Here is a 19,218-nt window from a genome sequence, read left to right on the forward strand (position 1 = left end):
ACAAAGTGAGAGCAGCAGAAAAAAAATGGGGGCGAGAAAGAAACCTGTTCCAAGTTTCAAATTATGCATTATTCATATTTTCAGCTCTGCTAATAATTTTTTAAAACAATTTAATACTTTTAACACCCGTTTGGCTTCTGAACTGTGCTTATTAAAGGTGAAGAAACAGCAGTGAGCCAAAGGCAGTTATAAAGTGTGTTCACACCGTAATGACCACGATTAACAAGTCAGGGGAGGTGATTGCTGAGCTGACAGACTGAAATTACTCCACAGAGAGAGTTTGTCAGCAAGCTTTAAGCTAGTAGGTGGTAAAAAGTTAGCAAATACTGAAGTTGAAAGGTTCAGCCATCACTAACAACACCAGGTGCCAGAAGTATAAAACTCTAGACATTCACAACTAAAACTGTGTGGAAAAAAAGAGAAATTTGCATGCACATTGTTTTTGTTCAGTCTATCAGAAATATATTATCTGTATGTGCCCGGGGCTAATTTCCGCTCTTATCATCATCCACGAATGGATGTAGAGACTCCCTAAAAAAAAGCCTATAAAATGCTGTCTAAAACACATTTTCCTGTAGAAATACCAGTTCAAGTGTGGGAAAAGGCATTTCGATGCTTTTACTAGATGGGTCTAAACTAGAATAAGTCTGTTTACAGACAGTCAAATCACTCTTTCACTTTTACCGCTTTCAGGTAGCTAAAATATCCCACGAATGAATCACAAATTTCAGTGCACCCGTTACCTCTTATGTACTTATTAACCACATGTGCTCAGGGGTGGAGTTATTAGATAAACAAGATGAAATAAGAGGTATTAATTCTGTCATTTCAGCAGTCTGATATATATAATGGTTGAAAGTGAAGGTGGAGCCTCACTGATTTAACAACTGGTTTCACGAATTATAAGCGTAAAAGTGGAAACACGGCTTATAAAAGGAATTTCAGTCAGCTACCGAAGACAAGCCCCTTCCTTCTAACCTTTTTAATACAAGAAAAAAAGTATAATTATGGTAAATTATGTAATGATACCACCACATTCAAGCTGTATTCAGTATAATTTTCACTATTGTAGCTCCTGAATGCAATGCTTTAAGCTCTAAATTCTTCAGCATCAGCGACAGAAAAGCCTGCAGGATTTTCAAAACCTGTGTTCACTCACAGCTGTTAGCCTACAAGACAACATTAGCTTCATAACAGAACACTGAATATTAGTAAGATAAATTTCACGAGCTGACTTTTCCACTAAAATTCAAATACAGTGAAAACCATGTTTACGGTCCCAGAAGCATCTCAATGTGTGTGGTGTGGGCTAAAACTGCCAAAAGGATGAAGCTGATGACATTTTCTGTCAAAGAACAGATCCAGGAATAGTTTAATCCAACTCTTGAAAGCAGCGCTTTTAATCTTTTCAATCTGGTGTACTCACATAAGCCCTTTGAAATGGACCCAAACCACATTGTGTTCAAACTCATTTTAATTCTCACATCCAGTCTCAAGTGTCCATACTGCTTGCTCACTGTTACCCACTACTTTAACAGCTATGAGGCTATTGACCATAATTTTTAGTCCCTTTTTGTGTTCCCACTGTTATCATGCTTGTCTATATTTTCTATTGTTATTTAAAGTGTTAATATATACTGTTAGTAAACCATTTAACTGATGGCCAGACTTTTAGCTCCTCATTTACAACTCTTTTTGGATAGTTTTAACTGATTTTCATCATAAGACCAGGAAGGTAACAAGAAGACTAAATAATTCAGAATATAGAACCAAAATACAAGATTATCAAAAATACAAAACCAGAAAACCCCAAATCCTAGAAACTCAAAACCCTAGGTCCAAGACCCAGGGACTATGACAGTGTGTCCTGGGTCAGCCTATGATGTCTCCACCTGTTAGCTCATGCTCCAAACATCTCCCCTAGGATGTGCCTAGGAGGCACCAAAGTTAGATACTCGAATCACCCCAACTAGCTCCTCAAGGATTAGTGCTTCTACTTTAAACACTCCTGGATGACCAAGCTCTTCACTTTAGCGCTAAACTGTGGAGAAAGATCATTTCTGCTACTTGTATCTGTGATCTTATTCTTTCCATCTCTACTCACAGCTCATGGCCATAGCTGAGGGAAGAAACATAGATCGACCAGTAAATGATCAACTTTGACTTCACACTCGCCTCTCTTTACGACAGCAGAGAACAAGACCCGAAAATATTGATTGGTGTAAATTGTAATGGTGCATAGACTGGTGTTCATGCAGTACTTTTTAGCCTTACTGACCATTTAAAGCACTTTCACACTAAAATGCCATTTTACAAACCTTTGTATCTTACTTTTTTCTAGAACATTTCAACATGCAGTCAAGAGGAGACAGGGACCAACTTTACCTTCTGAGCCCGAGTGCCCCACCAAAACATGGTGGTAGATTGGTTAATCATTGGCTTGATCATCTTTTTTATTGACGATCACAAAAGTGCTGAATTTCAGCAGACGTATCCTTTATTTAGACATGCGATGAAATATAATCTTCCTGTTTAAAACTACAGCAAAGATAAAAATGTTACACAGGTGCAGTAACAGCACAGCAGCAGCAGCGACACATCAACCAAGCTGCTCGCAGTCTTGGCACAGAGTCTTTTCACCAGAAAAGGCTTGTCCAAGAGTTTTAATGGGGTGCTTCAGTTTATTGTCGTGTCATGTTGACTACCTGATCACCATGGCAACTGTGTGACCTCCTGGTCATCAGCTTCCTCCTGGGTTATTAAAGCAGCCGATTCGCAGTTTATTTACAGCTAATTTAGGTGGTATCCAACTTTCAATAGGTCTATCAGCCTTCTTTGTCCTTTCCAACTCAGATGGGCCCCTCTTGTCTCTTTTTTGGCTGAACTCACAGCGAGTTGATTAAACACAGAAGTGAACAGGAATAGAGAAGAGGAGAACTTGATGATAGGAAAAAGAAGGTGAGTGAGGGCAGGAAGACTCGTTGTATTAAAAAAAAGAAGGATGACAAACGGAGAAGAGCTGAAGTTATGGATGAGGCCTTCATTGCCTGAATTCTTGATTTTGATGTCATTCACTATTACATGCCTATTACAGAAACACCAATAAATAGCTTTAGAAATCCATTTAAATCTGTTATTTTGATAAAACTGAAAAAACTTTTCATTTTTTGTAACACTCCTCACTTTTTTTAGGTACACCTGTTCAACTGCTTACTAAGGCAAATACGCAATCAGCCAATCACATGGTAGCAACATGGAGGCCCATTGACCATGACCATGTCTACATTTTGATGAAACTGAGCATTAAAACAGGGAAGGAAAGAGATTTAAATGACTTTGAATGAGACTGTCCGGGCTGGTTCTGAAGCTTACTGGTTTAGAAGCAGGTGATTTACTGGGATTTTCCCCATACAATCATCTCTAGGATTTACAGAGACGGTCTAAAAAAAAAAGAGTAAATACTGAAAACATCTGGTTGATGTCAGAGGAGAATAGACAGACTGATCGAGCTGATAGTAAGGCAACAGCAACGCAAATAACAACTCAAACCCTGAATCATATGGGCTACAGCAGCAGACGACCACACTGGGTGCCACTCCTGCGAGCTAAAAACAGGAAACTGATGCTACAATTTTTGCCTTATGCTACAACACCACTGTTACAACTTATAAATATAAGCAACAAAAGGTCATGGTTATTTTATAAAGGCCAAGTCAAAGTATGTGATGCAAGAACACTTTCCTTATTAAAAATACAGAGAGGATCTCAGTGCTCACCTGGCTTGCTGAGCAGCACAGCAAAGTACTCTCTGTGGTAGGAGCTGACGTACAGGAGCAGAGCAGGACTCTGGCTGGTCCTGAAGCTCAGGGACACATTTTCTGCTTTTAGGGTTATGTCAGAGTAGATGGAGGAGGGGAAGGAGCTGCTGCCGCTGCTGCTCCTGTTCAGCTCGTTCACCATCTGCTCCTTGAAGGCATAGGTGACTGATGTTTCTGACTTGAAGCTGGCTGAAACCTCTGTAGGGAGTAAGCCGATAAATTGAATTACAAACATAGAAGTTACAGCAGTTATGCAGTAGTTGTGGCGGGCATTATATTTTAATATGTAGATGATTAATTTACAAGCTGTGAAAGATTTTACTTGAGCTTTTAGATTTTAGCTAGGAGTTCTTCCTCACATCAAGCATTTCTTTACCATTTCATACACATTATACCTGATAAATAAGCCCCGGAAACATTTTATCCCAGTCGTGTCATTTCACTGAACCACATCATTCTGCAGATACTGCATAGTATGATTTACATGGCTATGAATAATATGTCTTCATACTGACAACTAATCTCACAAGAGACAATATCAATGATTCATATATTTAAATGTGCTGTGCCTCTGTTTCATTGACAACACCTAATTAGTGAGCTGGTGAAAAGGCAGCCACAGGAAACCAGCTGACAGGTGAAAAAAAAAACACAAATCTGGCTCTCTAATTATAACAGAGTCGGATGTCAGAGTTATGATTTCCACTGTAGATAAAAATGCAGAGTTCCAACAAGCAACGCAGCTGGGATTGTTAATAACTGAATATAGATAAAGCTGTGTTACTGTGCCGATGTGATGACTCGATATTTCTCTGATAACTTAAATAAAAAGAAGTATGGGTACGCACTAGTGTTATGACAGAATCCCTCCATCAGGATGCCCAGCAGGGGTTTCTTTACTGACAGTTTTCGGAAAATGAAACATTTGTCAGAAAAGTTCAGTTGAAAATCTTCACAAAGCTTTTGGTTTCCATTTTAAAATCCTCCTCTTCTTTTGGCTTCTTTAAGAAGTCAACATAACTGATCTTCCTCTCTCACCACATCAATACGTCTCCTCTTTGGCTCTTATCTTTTCCTCCTGCCTGGGCTGGCTTTACTCCTGCCATTAAGGTTGCAAGCTTTTGCACTCTCAGTGCCGGGACCAAGCCAAAATGAATGCGAAGCATTTTGGCTTAGATTTGACGGCAGATGCCACATCAAATACACCTGCATGCAGCAGTGTTGGTCAGCAGCGGTACTGATCCTTTTCCATCATAGTTTAAAAAGGATTTGAGTAGATTTTAAAACTTAGTTTTGCCTTTCAGAATGAAGACACAAGTGATAGTACACTATGTGTCAGTTACACTAAACCAAAAATAGGACAGCAACCTGCTAAAGACTAGGAAAAACTGGTAGCTTTTAGGTGATAGAAAAGGTAGCTGGTAAGCTTGTATCTTTTATGTTCTAACAGTGTTGTTCATTCATTTGTTTTATTTATTTATATTTTCTCTTGATTTTAGGCACTTTATGACCTTGTTTGTGTTTTATAAATAAGTTTTACTTGAGTTTTTTCACATTCGCCAACTGATTACAAGTAGTTGCAAATAGTTAATCCGAAGTTGGGCATGTGACACAGCCTCTGGGTAACCACTTTTGATTGCCTTTTGATTGGGAGGCAACCTGTCTCCTATCGCTGTCCAGCTTGGACTGATTGCAATCACTCTCAAACGGATTGCTAAAGGTTAGCAAATAATTCCTGTCTAATTCATAAATACAAACAGAAAGGCCAAAATGTCACAATCAATTACAGTAGTGTCGATAAGTGCAACTTGTCTATGATGCATCTCTTAATCTTTATCTTTAAAACTACTATTTCAAAGGCAAAAACGGCACACGTTTATTGCACATCATAGCAATGCTTTTGGTTGTACTTTGGTCTCCAACACTGGTTGCCATACATCTACATGTACAAACCAAACCTCTCAGGTAATCCTTGAGTATATACAGTAGAGTATGCGGAGTGTGCCCCAGCACAGCTGGGTGTGACCTCACTTATATATGACATTACTGTATATGTGTTTTATTTATAGGCCATCCAGGTGCTGCACTGTAGCGCATATGAAGGTGGTTGTGTTGGAGGTCAGCAACTACAGTTGCTCAAGAGATGCTGACTGGGTTTTTAAAAATTTCAAAAGATACACTCATACTTCAGGTTCTTGTGTTAATTTGGATTATGTGACTTTTGATAGAGGAAGAACAAGAACAAGAACTGCACTACTGCTAAAGTGACCCAAGGCTACATATTATTAAACCCCAAATTTAAGCTTTTAAGTGATTTTTAATGTAAGTTTCAATTTGACATTGTGCATCTTTGAGCTTGAAGACCAAGTCTCTGTACCTTTGTTGCAAAAAGGTCCAGTGTAAGCGGATGAGCTGCAGTCGCAGGAGAAGCTGGTGGGTCTCTCCACACAGCGACCCTGATTTTGGCACAGCGAGCCGTAGCTGCTACAATGGCCTGGGCATCCTGCCTGAACCCCAGGGGTGATCTTTGCTCTCTCCTCCAGGTCCAGAGTGACGCCATTCAACTGCAGAGAGCGGATGCAACCTCGAAAGCCCTTCTGCCTTGAAGCTGTGCCTCCTGAACACACAGGAGACACACAGAAAAAAAAAGCATACACTGTAATGAATTTTCTCTGTTGTCTATTTTATTCTACTTATGTTTCTGTGCAAACCACCAAAATAGATACAACGTGAAATAATATAATCCCAGTGATGTTTAAACATTTAACAGTTGCCTGGAGAACAAGTTAAAAATTGCAGGTTTGTCCAATACCGAAAATATATTTAAAAACAGTGGCATAAATCACAAATCCTCGCGTTTGAGAAACAGTTGCCATAAAACTAATCTAGCAAATATTGTTCTTGCACATGTGGAAAGGTTCCCTTCTTGAAAGCTGATGCATCTATTGCTAATTTAAAAAAGAAAACACCTTTTCTAACTGTGGCAGTCTGTGGGAACATTTTTAGCCACCTGGTCTTAGGTTGTCTAGGATTTACCTGATGAATAGGTGAAAAAGAGATGCAACATTTTGATAATTGGAACTAACAAAGTCATGAATGTAACTGAATGTAACTCTATTTTAAACAGTTTATTTTTCTATATTTATCATTCACAGTGAAATAAAAGTGCTGCAGGACAATGCAACTTAGGAGACATATTTGCAGTGCTTTATCTCTTTAGATGTAATTGATCTTAATCTAAAACACTACCTATATGATTTTTATGTATTCATACTGTACAGACACGCATGAATGACAAACAATCTGTGTTATCAAATTCTTAAGCAAAACTGACTGATCTGATTCTATTATTAATGGCACAACATACTCTGCACCTCCAAGAAGCACAGTGAAACCCAAACTGGCAGGTGAAAAATTCCAGAAATTGACATTTCACTGGCTGTGGCTCTGCTCACCCAGCACCAAGCTGATTGTTGTTATCTAGAAAGTTAGCGACCTGCCAATCGCTCTGACAGTCTGCTTGTCCTGTCTGGTTGGCTGACAGTGACAGGAAAATTTTTTTTCCTTCCAGGTCAGAATTTAAACTCAAAAAGTTATTGTTTTCTGAGTTTTCGCATCACAACCTCCAGCTGTCCTCAGAGTTCACGCTCTGCAACATTATAATTGTCTCAGACTGCCAAACTGGCAATCTCAAGACTGTTATGATGAGATAAACAGTTTCCCATGGCTGCAGAGTTGATGAGGTTCGTATCAGGGCCAAGAGTTTCATCAGGACCTGTCAGGAAATGACTACCTTAACTAATGGACTGAGTTCAAACACTCTACCAAGGTTACTGCAAGGACACTGACCACAAAACTGTGACTTTTTTCTACACATCCCCAGGGACTTTCTATCACTTTGTGGGGATTTTCTCTTAAGTCTATTAAGCTTATATCGAAGTAAGGTTTAGAAACAAGAACTGCTTTACTGTGGACTTGTTTAAACCCGTCAGCATCAATGCGGATCAATAAGCAGACAATGCAATATGTTCTTTGTGCACTATGAGGGAAGTGTGGAGTCGTGGAAAATTATATATTTTGTAACGAGAATGCAAATCCACCAACCTCCCAGGGGGTCAATGAAAATGTACCCTATGAGCACAGAGTGGATTTGTGTGTAAAAATAAGGGACACAGTGAAAGCAAAGCACAATGAAACAAAGAGCGAGCAGAAAACAGACTATTTGAAAAAGTTTAAGAAATAAAAGGAGAAATCTGACGGCTTCAACAACAAGCCTGGGCTGAAATGAAATAAATCCTAATCTCTAATAATAATTACATGAGTAAAAACCAAATGTCGTATTGTTTTTGTTGGGACCTCAAAAAAAGCAGCTTTGAATTGATTGCACACCTATAAATAACTGGCTGTTCAGCTGCAGGTGGATGTGCCCATCAGCCGGCGCCTCCTGCGTGACAGCAGGAAGCTCGTCGAGGCGAAGCGATGCCTCTTTAACGTTTCGCTCGGCTTGAATACGATGCCACCTGTTGTCATTCAGCGGTGATCCAGCTTTCACCGAAACCTCCAATGGACCATTACCCACGTCAAAGGAGAAGAGGACCTCATTGGAGGCTGCATCAGAGAGGAAAGAAAAGTAAGACTTATTTTAGAACATGTAAGAAGCCCCTTTTGTGTCTCCTGTACCTTCCTGCAGCTTGTTTGGTACTTGTTGCCCTGCACACAGGGCAGCTCACACACAAAGATGTGCTCATTATTTGCATGATTTAACTGAGTGAGCTTTTGTTTGTCTAACCTCTAACTAATTAATGGTGGGTAACAAGTGTAAAGGAAAAAATATTATCCTATTAATGTATTGACCTTGCCAAAAGAAGACCTTCACTGCATCTTGGTATTGATTCTCTACAGAAACTCAAATTGACTTTCAGGTGGCTTGAGTTCTGATGACTGCAAAGACCATAGCATATGATTCAAATCATTTTCTAACATCATATGGATGGGAGCATTTCCACCTTGGAGGAGACCGCTTTGTTCAGTGGTAATTCTAGAGTCGGTTGAGGCGCCAGGCAGCAATTCACAGGAGGCCTCTACAACCAGCATTCATCATAGTTATGTTATAACTATTTTGACACCATCTAAAAACATTGTGAATATTGGTTGGGGGCCATGATTTGTGCAAATGCTGTTTATTACAGTATGTCCCTCAGGCTCAAAGATTGCATTCAGTCGGTAAGCAGAATGAGTTGAGTCAGGCGGGGCCAGGTCAAGTCAGGTCTTTCCCACTGTCACTGCAAATTTTGAGCATTGCCACTGCTAAAGCTTAAAGTTTGGCAGCCCACTGCAGTTTCCTGCCTTGCCTGGTGAGTCTCTGACTCAGGTAGGTTAAAGGTGATCAACTAAAAGCCATTTTGTATTGATTTACAATAACCTTTCAAACTGAAGAGACAGGTAGACACAAACCATGCAAGTAAAACACTATCCACAGCTAAACAGAGCCACTGCATCCACTCACTACAATGTCCTTTAATTTGTCATCTGTCTGTCATATTTATTTATTTTCCCCCAGAAAATAGAAAGAAAGGACACAGAGCAACATTTTCATAGCCAAATCAGATCACATCAAGTTGTTTGCATGCCAGGAAGTATTACCAGTAGAGCATGTTCCTTTGTTTTGAACACCAGAAACTTTGTGTTGTTTTATAGTGGAACCACAAAGGATCTTTTATCTTGCTAAACTCTTTCTTGCTTTCCTCTTTTACTTGTCAGCATTCTCACTCTGAAGTCCTCATTCTCTGTAAGAACTACAGTACATCATCTGTGGAAGAAAGATGAGGAACAGAGGCAGCTGACACACGAGCACCACTGGAACTCTGACGAGAAAAAACACTTTCAGGCTGAAGTAATGTATCACCTAAGTGATGCAAACACAACCTGACACCAAGCAGCTCGTAAGCATGTCACATAAAACTGCTGACAACTTTGGAAGATAAAAATGAAGTACTGTAGTTGTGACAACCAGCTACTAAGATAAAGCACTAGTTTGTTTTCACAGAAACAAGCTAAAGTTATTGATGTAGAGTCAATGTCCATCCACCTTCTTCTGCTTCACAGGGGCAGCAGCCTAAATGGAGAAGCCCAGACCTCACTCTCCCTGACCACCTCCTCCAGCTTGTCTGGGGAAACACCAAGGTGTTTCCAGGCCAGCCAAGAGATATAATCTCTCCAGCGTGTCCTGGGTCTGCCTCGGGGCCTCCTCCAGGTGGGAAATGCCTCACCCGGGAGGCGCCCAGGAGGCATCCTTGTCAGATGCCCGAACCACCTCAACTGGCTCCTTTCAATGTGGAGCAGCTACTCTGAGCCCCTCCAGGATGACTGAACTCCTCACCCTATCTCTAAGGGAGAGGCCAGCACCCAGGGCAGCCCTGGGGGAGTCCACACCCACCAGAATGAGTCTGACTTATTGCTAGCTATGTGGACCAAGCTCTTGCAAAGAATGGGGCAGACACCCCATACTCCAGAAGTACGTCCCATGCACCCTCAAATTTCCCTGAGAGGGTAAAGAGCTGGTCCAGTGTTCTGCAACCTTGGACGACAACTCCTGAATCTGATGTTCGATAAACAGATGGACTCTCTTTTCCAGCACCCTGGCACAGACTTTCCTGGGGAGATTGAACCTGTGATTCCCATATAATTGGAACACACCCTTCGGTCTCCACCATCCTGGTCTGCCAATCCAGAGGTACCGCAACTGATCTCGATGCAGCATTGTAGAGCTGTGTCAACCAAGACAGCCCTATAACATCCAGAGCCTTTAGGAACTCAGGACGAGCCTCATCCTAGGGAAGTTCTTTTACTACTTAAGTAATATAAAGAAATATATCACTTAAGTAGTAAAAGAATCAGTCTTGTACACGCAATTCATAGTGTTCACAGAAGTAGAAATTATGTCAAAAATATATATGCTGTAAATGTTTGCCATTTTAAAATTCTTTTCAGGGTTTGCTTTTAAGGAACGTCAGGCAGGTAGGAAAGTAGGAAAGAGGATATTTGAAAAGATCCTTATTCTTTTCTCTTCTTTTCCTCACTTCTGAGTTCCCATGCTACCAAACTCAGTTTGTTCTTAATTCTGTCATCATTCCCCTGGCCAAATAACCTCCTCATCCACCTACTATTAGCCCGTTAGTCTCTAATCCCTTTTCTGGATGTTCAGAGAGCAGCATTCCACTGCATTCCATCTAAGTTCAATGCTAGCTCTCCCTCTTCCTGTTTTCTATCTTCAGCAGGACCGGCTCTCCCTTATTGCTTTGTTGCCTTCATCATTTTTATTACTCAAGCTCTAATTATCCTAACTGAAATATGTTGCATGTTGAACTAGCTGCTTAGTCTGGAAAAAAGAAAAATGAAACGAATAATATAAGAGAATATAAAAAAGGAAAGAAAGTAACAGTACCTCCACACTGCAGATACTGTCTTGCTTACAGTGCAACAGTTGTAGCTTTACGGCAAAATACTGTGAAAGTACTGAATCGAGTGTCAGATCTGATAGCTAGCCTTAAGCATATATAGTTACATGGACTTCTTTTTAAGGTAAAACCAGCTACAGCGGTAGATTCTATTTCTTTTGCAATCACATGAAGCGAAGCACCTCATCAAGAGAGGAACAAAGAGGAAAGCAACAATAGCACACACATCAGTGTTTGAACTGCAGCAATTCAGTCAAGCTGAACTACAATAGTAAATAGACTTGTAAGTATATAGACTTGCATTTATACAGCTCCTTTGTAGTCTTACTCACCACTCAAAGCACTTTTTACTATACAAGGCAATTCAAGCATACATTGCATACACCACTTTATTCTGCATACTTTATCAATAACACTGCACACACAATCGATACGCTGGGGGTTCAGTAGTTTGCTCGGGGATACTTCGATCATGAGACCCATGATCAAACCACACTCTTTCTGATTACTGGACAGGCTGCACTGCCTCCTGATCTACAGCGGCATATCATATGATCTCAGTGCAAGTTCACATAAACTGACACACAGACCATGCCAGCATCTCTTTTTTAATACTATGCTAGACTAGTCTGTTGTCATATTCAGGGGTGCACATAAGTGATCCGCAGGTGCGCATGCACTGTCAAAATAAAAAACGCGCACCAGATAAGAAGTTGCAACACGCGTTTACGTACATAAGATTTTCTGGAGCAAGACAGACATTTGTTTAGAACTTTTTAAAAAAAAGTCAAAGAAGCAGGCTCCTTTAAGCAATTACTTTGGTGTTCCTCCACCTCCAAAGAAATTTCAGAAGGAGTCCTAACCGCGAAAGAAGTGCGTATTCTCGGAAAAGTGGTTTCTGGAGGTGAGCTGCCTTCAAACAAATGATGAACAGAGATGTGGTGCAAAATATGAAAATCCCTCCAGAAAATCTTATGTACGCAAACGTGTGTTTCAACTTCTTATATGGTGCGCGTTTTTTATTTTGACAGCACATGCACACCTACAGACCATTTATATGCACCCCTGGTCATAATGTCTGCTCTGCAGGGATGTGTGTGTGGACGATAGGGTGATCGTGGCTCAAGAGTTGGGAGGTCGCCTTGTAATCGGAAGGTTGCCGGTTCGAGCCCCGGCTTGGTCAGTCTCGGTCGTTGTGTCCTTGGGCAAGACACTTCACCCGTTGCCTACTGGTGGTGGTCAGAGGGCCCGGTGGCGCCAGTGTCCGGCAGCCTCGCCTCTGTCAGTGCGCCCCAGGGTGGCTGTGGCTACAATGTAGCTTGCCAGCTTGTGTGTGAATGGGTGGATGACTGCTTGTGTAAAGCACTTTGGGGTCCTTAGGGACTAGAAAAGCGCTATACAAATACAGGCCATTTACCATTTACTTCCACCAGCAGATATAAATGACTGCAGGTGGGTCAAATGTTTCTTTTACATGGTAGTTCAGGTCAGCACTGCTATGAAGTGTTTTAAGTAGAGTGATAGAGAGCTACACGCTCTGGTGGTTATAAAAGCACTGCAGCTGGCTGCAACAACAACGTCAAAAACAACAATTCTGTGATTTCCCAGAGGAGGAGAAATAAATGGCAGTGCTGCTGTAAAGTATTTCTTTTGAAGGGTTGATGGACACCATCACCTCCGGCTGAGTTAAAACCACATGAAACTTTAACTTGGAGGACTCTCCTTCCTGCTCAGTTTGTACTCACATCTAAGTGAAGTCTAGATTAGACATCTCACCAGAGAGGTTTTACTCACAGTTGAGTTCAATCCGAATGAAGTCTTTGATGCCCAGGTTTTCCAGGAAGACACCAGATGATGAAGTGGTTTTAAACAGGAAGGAGATGTCGGCACTCAGCTCTCCGTGTAATGTAGGAAAGTGGAGGTATGATGTCTCCTTGTCAAAAAATGCAGCATTCCAAACATTTTCTGCAAAATGCATGAAAGCATTTAAAACATGAAGCAGGGTTCAGGAATGAGTTTACAACTCTGACATGACACACCTGCATCATTTTAAAAACATGTACAAAGTGACAAACTGACATTGGCACTCTCATTTCGACTTACTGTCTCCATGACAACGGAGAGGTCCCACCTTGTAGGTGCTTTCGGAGCCAGGTCTCTGGATATCACCCAGCACCAGAGATCTAACTGGGAGTGTCTCCTTATGGGTCAACAGGCCTGAGTCATTAGTCCTAAAAAATAAGGAGCAGAATGTTTTATTAAAAACAAACTCCAAACTAGAGGAGGGAAAAACATATCTACCTTTCGCATAAAATATCATTCACTGTAAAGGATAATACATGTTGTTGATTTATGCTCTTGCAGCTGCCACACCTACTTGCAAAAATCCGCTGCACTGGCAGCAAATTTGGTAACTTATAAATGCAGTGAGGCTTTGAGCTATTTTTATAGTGGAACACATCACACTATAATTGTTTTGATATGAGTATTATGATATACAGTACCATTCATTGCTGTCAGCATCACAGTTGCAGTGATATCTGGAGTCCACACAGTTATTCTGCAGACTGCAGGCACATTGCTGGCTCCCTGGTGGAGCTCCGCCCCAGTGAGTGTGCATTTGTCCCACACCTGGGCCTCCTACCCACCAGCTGAGTGGAGAGCCCTCTGAAACACACAGACATATCACTTATATCAAGTGACCGATCCCCAGATGGTAGCTATGTTTCTATAATGGGACACATTTTTGTAGACTATTGTAATCAATAAAAAAAGAAACACAAAAAGAAAAAGACATGGCTATACTGAATGATTTTATACCACTTAACAACTATATGGTAGTAAATTCAATCAAAAGGTCCATCCATCCATTTGCTTCCACTTATCCTTTTTTGGGGTCGCGCTGGAGCCTATTCCAGCTGTCATAGGGCGAGAGGCAGGGTACACCCTGGCCTGATGGTGGAATTGAACTCAGGACCTTCTTGCGGTGCAGCAACAGTGCTAACCACAGTGACCCGTGCTGCCTTAAGTCAAAAGGTCCTACTTTTTTATTACTGCTGGCTGCCAAAGGTAAAACAGACATTCTGTTGATCATATCTCAAATTATAAAAAACAATTAATTATTACTAAAAACAGAAACCTGTTATGATGCAATGTGTTACACAATACACACTATGCAACAATCTTAACTATTGCCTTGAAGTACCCATGCTTGGTCCAAAATAACTTCAACTGCCTGTTTAAACTGCATCACAACAATACATAAATTTGGCGTTAAAGATCATCCAAGGTCTTTACCTGGTGAGGTGAGTAGGCGTGACTTCCTGCAATGATAAGCAATTTCCTGTTCGCAGTGCTCTGATAGGCTTATGATTGCTGCTAGTTGCTCCTCATCAGATGCATATTCAAAATGCACTACATGTGTATTCACTTCTGGTGATGGCTGGACTCTCGTTAGGTCTGTGTTGTTGTGGTGGATCACCATCCATGTGTTGTCCTCTGGTGCAATGAAAGAAGAATAAGGGAAAGCGTGTATTTTTAATTTTCACCTGTATCTGTATTTGTATGTATGCAGGACTGAAAGACGGAGAATAAGGCAGGATGAAAGAGAGAGGGGAAGAGATTGTGCGCCAGGCATGTTGACGCGTGTGTGTTTTGATGTGTGTATCAGCTACCTGTCATGTTGCAGTATAACAGCTGTGGTTTGATGGGTCCGCTGCTGTCCGCATCAATGTAATAATACCCCGAAATGTTGCCTTTGTGTTTGTAAGCCTCGCAGGACTGCTCGTATATTGCTGAGGAAAGAGAGACATCCTCGTCATCATCACTGCAGACATTTAAGTTTGTTTTTCTGTCTATGCAACTGCACAGTGGTTGCTCATTTCGTTTTTCAGCATCTGGTCTTGTTCAACATATTGCAAGTAACTTAAGATTTTTTTTACAATGTAGATGCAGAGGGACCAACTCTTCTCCACTGGATTATCTGTTTAGCTACATTTTAGTGAGTATATTATTGTTACCATTTAATACACTCATCAGTTTAATAGGTGCACCTGTGCAACTGCTGGTTAATGAATATGTTAAATTACTTCATCATATGGTTCCAACTCAATGCATGTAAGCATGTAGACATGGTCAAAACAATCTCATAAAGTTAACTATATACTATATAGATCACCAGCCCACTTACTATTTAATTTAATGCACTAGTATTTTTTAATTTATGGAAAACATTATAACTGAGAATAAATGTGACTGACTCTGAACATGACATGATTGTTGGCAATAGAGGGCTGATCTGAGTATTTCAGAAACTGATGATTTTCCCACACAACCTTCTCTAGGGTTTAGAGAGAATGGTCTGAAAATGAGAAAATATCAAGTGAGTAGTAGTTGGGTGAAAATGACTTGGTGATTCCAGAGGTCAGAGAAGAAAGGCCAGGCTGCTTTGAGCTGATAGGAAGTTACCAGTAGAGCTAAGGCATTCAGAGGTGCATGTCACATCTTGACGCAGATGGGCTACAGCAGCAGAAGACCACACTGGGTGCCACTGAGGAAGAACAGGAAACTGAGACTACAATTCACAGCTCACCAGAACTGGACAATAGAAGATTGAGAATCATCAGACTAGAGAACATTTTTTCCAAGTCCAACCAGGTACAAAAAAGGTGCACCTAATGGCTGCAAGTGTATCTGTCTATATATCTTCAAGGTTTATTGAATAAAGTTTATGCTATATATCTGATTTTATTTTGCTGGTCTTTTTTTTTAACTCTTATATTAGTGCAAAGCAACAAAAAATGAATTATTGCCTAATAATTGTAATTATTATATTAATATGAATTATAATTGTACTGTTTATACTGGTCAAATTAATGAAAAAAATGGAAACCTCAATAAAAGCTGAAGATATATTCTCTAAACCCAAATCTATGTCCACAAGTTGGTGCACCTTGATTAACAAAAAATATTCAGCAGCAGATGAATAGATGTGGATATCATATCTTGTGCTCTTGTGCTTTCTTGAAACCACTTGAAAGCATGGAATAAAGCACACTGTGAATGGGTGAATGGGCGTAAAGAGCAATTTGAGTGCCCAGTTACAAGAGTGCTGCATAAAGCTCTATACAAGCACCAGTCCATTTACCATTTAATTTAATGCACTAGAATCTTGTAATTACCACTTATGGTTTACAGAGGCTGGTGTTGCCACTGCTGAACAAAGACTGCATAGCCATGCTTGTCCTGTAAAATATCCAGTGATTTTCAGTTTTGTTAGATGGTCAAAAAGGAGCACTTTACAAAGCCCTGAAAAGAAGAAAAAAATAGCAACGCTTTTGCAAAGGAAATTCATTAATTTGCTAAAAAGAAGCACATGTTACATGCTCGTCTTAGAAACTGCCTCATGGTTTAAACTAAAGTGCTTATAAAGGATGTATTTTCCAATAGAGTTGTGTATCATTTCTTTCATTATTTCTTGTGTGACCTCTAAATCACTCTGTTTTTGTGCTAAGAGTTATCCCATGAGTGCTTACAATCATGACTGCTGTAAAGAAGTTAGACCTCTGCTTGACCTTCTGCCACAAAAATGTCTGAAGGGAAATGAAGTTAAAGCAGCAGGCTGTCTAATTCAGCGGTCCCCAACCTTTTTTGCGCCACAGACCGGTTTATGCCCGACAATATTTTCACGGACCGGCCTTTAAGGTGTCGCGGATAAATACAACAAAATAAAACTAGTACCGGTACCGAAAAAAAGAAAAGATTTATTCATAACACACGTGAAAAGACCCAGGAAAACCGAGTTAACGATAAAAACGATAACAACTGAAAACCAATAAAAACCCTGAAAACCATACATTTCACACCTGAGCCTCAACTCTCGCGGCCCGGTACCAAACGACTCACGGACCGGTACCGGTCCGAGGCCCGGGGGTTGGGGACCGCTGGTTAACAGAATCTCCCAAACATGAGTTGAAATACAGATCTGTGACCTTTGAACGACACCACTCAAAAAACCATCATGGCCTTACAGCTGTGACAAGTGGCTCCGCTGTACCCGGTCCCAGAGCAGTTACAGTGGAAGGTGCTCCATGACTGACTGCAGCTGCCTCCATGTTCACAGTGGCTGGGGGAACATCTGAGAGAGAGACAGGAAAGAAAGCACACGTCTCCATATCTATGTAACATTGTTGCAGGGGAAGTACTTAATGAACTGCTTTATGACACACATCATTCTGTGTTATTGGTCTTCAGCTTAATGCATCAGTTATTCAGTGAGGCAATTGGTTTAAAATACCCCATCGTCATGAGAGAACAGCGCAAGTAGCTCTCGATGCCCAGTTTGGTGGAGAAAGGGAGAGAATGCATCAGTTCTGGGGTCTTATTAAAACTTGTTTGCTTAGTCTCAAAGACAATAAAGGCAACTGAAGACAAAAGATGGGTATTCCGGCTTCCTCCCACAGTCCAAAGACATGCAGTTTGTGGGGATAGGTTAATTGAAAAATCTAAATTGCCCATAGGTGTGAATGTGGTAGTGAATGTGAGTGCGAATGGTTGTCTGTCCCTGTGTGTTAGCCCTGCGACAGACAGGCGACCTGTACAGGGTGTACCCCACCTCTCGCCCTATAACAGCTGGAATAGGCTCCAGCACCCCCCGCGACCCTGAAAAGGATAAGCAGAAGCGAATGGATGGATGGATGAAGGATTTCATAAATCTATTTATAATAAACTTCACTAGCTGGGCCCACGTCCTCATTTTAGGTTTGACAGTGCTTCAGTAGGTAAAGGTGAATGGCTTGGACATGAATTGAGCTGCGGTTTGGGGAAGGCCTCAAAGGGGACTGGTGATGGCTCCCGGGCCTGGCAGATACCCATGTACTAAATAGAAGTGAAGAAGTTAAAGAATTGAAGAGGAGAGGGAAGGTGGGGCCAGTAAACAAGAATGAACAGCTTGGTGAACTGGGGGAACATACATAGGTGAGAACCGAAAGGTTAGGAGGGGTGGACCCACTCCTGAAATTTATCTCCAGTAATGTGCAATAAATTACTTATTTTGAGTAACAACCCCACTCACTCAAAACAAAGTCTAATGGGCTTGCATTAAGAATGTTAATATCTGTTCGTAAGATGGACTACAAAATGAGTATCTTACCGCTACTCTGTTATTTTAAACTTTTTACCACAACATAAAAATAATGCCATTACAAAAGTTGGAACTTTAAAGATAACATATAGGCTTTCCTGCTGGAAAGTAGTCCAACTCAATTACCCCTCCTTGGTTTGGAGTTTTGTGACCAAAGTTAAATTCACTTTGGTCACTTACCACAGCTGAGTCAAAGTGAAAATTAATTCATCATCATTTCCAAGGCATTAGTAAAGACAACTGAACTATAGTGAACTTTAAACACACTTTGATCAATTAGCACATAAACTTGATTTAGAGAGCTCATATAGTTCTACGCTCTTCATGGAGGGGAACATCTGGACAAGAAGCAGATTTTATTACAGCAGCTGCACCAGCTGTGAGTTTGACAGCCTGTTGTTAAAAATTCAAAACATACCAGCAGGTCATGCAAATGGAAAGCAAATTTATTATTAATATTTACATGATGTGTGCCACTTTGCCTATTAAGTTGATATTTTTAAAAAATGGTTGGATGGCGCCTCATTTTGACATCTGGGATGGAACGATCTCCTCTCCTCGCATAACAAGATGGTCAATAAAGACAGTGGAAAAAAACAAAACTATACACACATAGAAACACAAAAAACCCAACTTATATAAAAATCTAAAACAACAAATATATTACAAAACCCAGTGACAGGTAGAGGGGTTGAAACATTAGACAGCAAAGCAGACTGGTGCCAGATGAACAGAAATAGACCACTAAATTGGAAGGTTGGGTTTGCTATTTGTATGTGCAGGTGTGTGTATGACACACATA

General features: G+C 40.7%; 1 protein-coding gene across 1 annotated transcript in view; it reads right to left on the minus strand.

Moving 5' to 3' along the window:
• LOC146375242 (contactin-associated protein-like 4) overlaps positions 1–19,218 on the minus strand; it is an 87,552-nt gene that overhangs the window by 13,726 nt on the left and 54,608 nt on the right. The window contains exons 11-19 of the mRNA XM_084948313.1: positions 17,305–17,411; positions 14,950–15,069; positions 14,573–14,773; positions 13,780–13,942; positions 13,379–13,506; positions 13,070–13,240; positions 8,208–8,426; positions 6,196–6,435; positions 3,777–4,016 (exon numbers count right to left, since the gene is read on the minus strand). Of these exons, the coding sequence (XP_084804439.1) occupies positions 3,777–4,016; positions 6,196–6,435; positions 8,208–8,426; positions 13,070–13,240; positions 13,379–13,506; positions 13,780–13,942; positions 14,573–14,773; positions 14,950–15,069; positions 17,305–17,411 (1,589 nt within the window). The remainder of the gene's footprint in view (positions 1–3,776; positions 4,017–6,195; positions 6,436–8,207; positions 8,427–13,069; positions 13,241–13,378; positions 13,507–13,779; positions 13,943–14,572; positions 14,774–14,949; positions 15,070–17,304; positions 17,412–19,218) is intronic.

This window comes from Perissodus microlepis, chromosome 13 (genome assembly GCF_051167445.1).
Source record: "Perissodus microlepis isolate ML-2025 ecotype Zambia chromosome 13, ASM5116744v1, whole genome shotgun sequence".
In the NCBI taxonomy this organism is placed as follows: Eukaryota; Metazoa; Chordata; class Actinopteri; order Cichliformes; family Cichlidae; genus Perissodus; species Perissodus microlepis.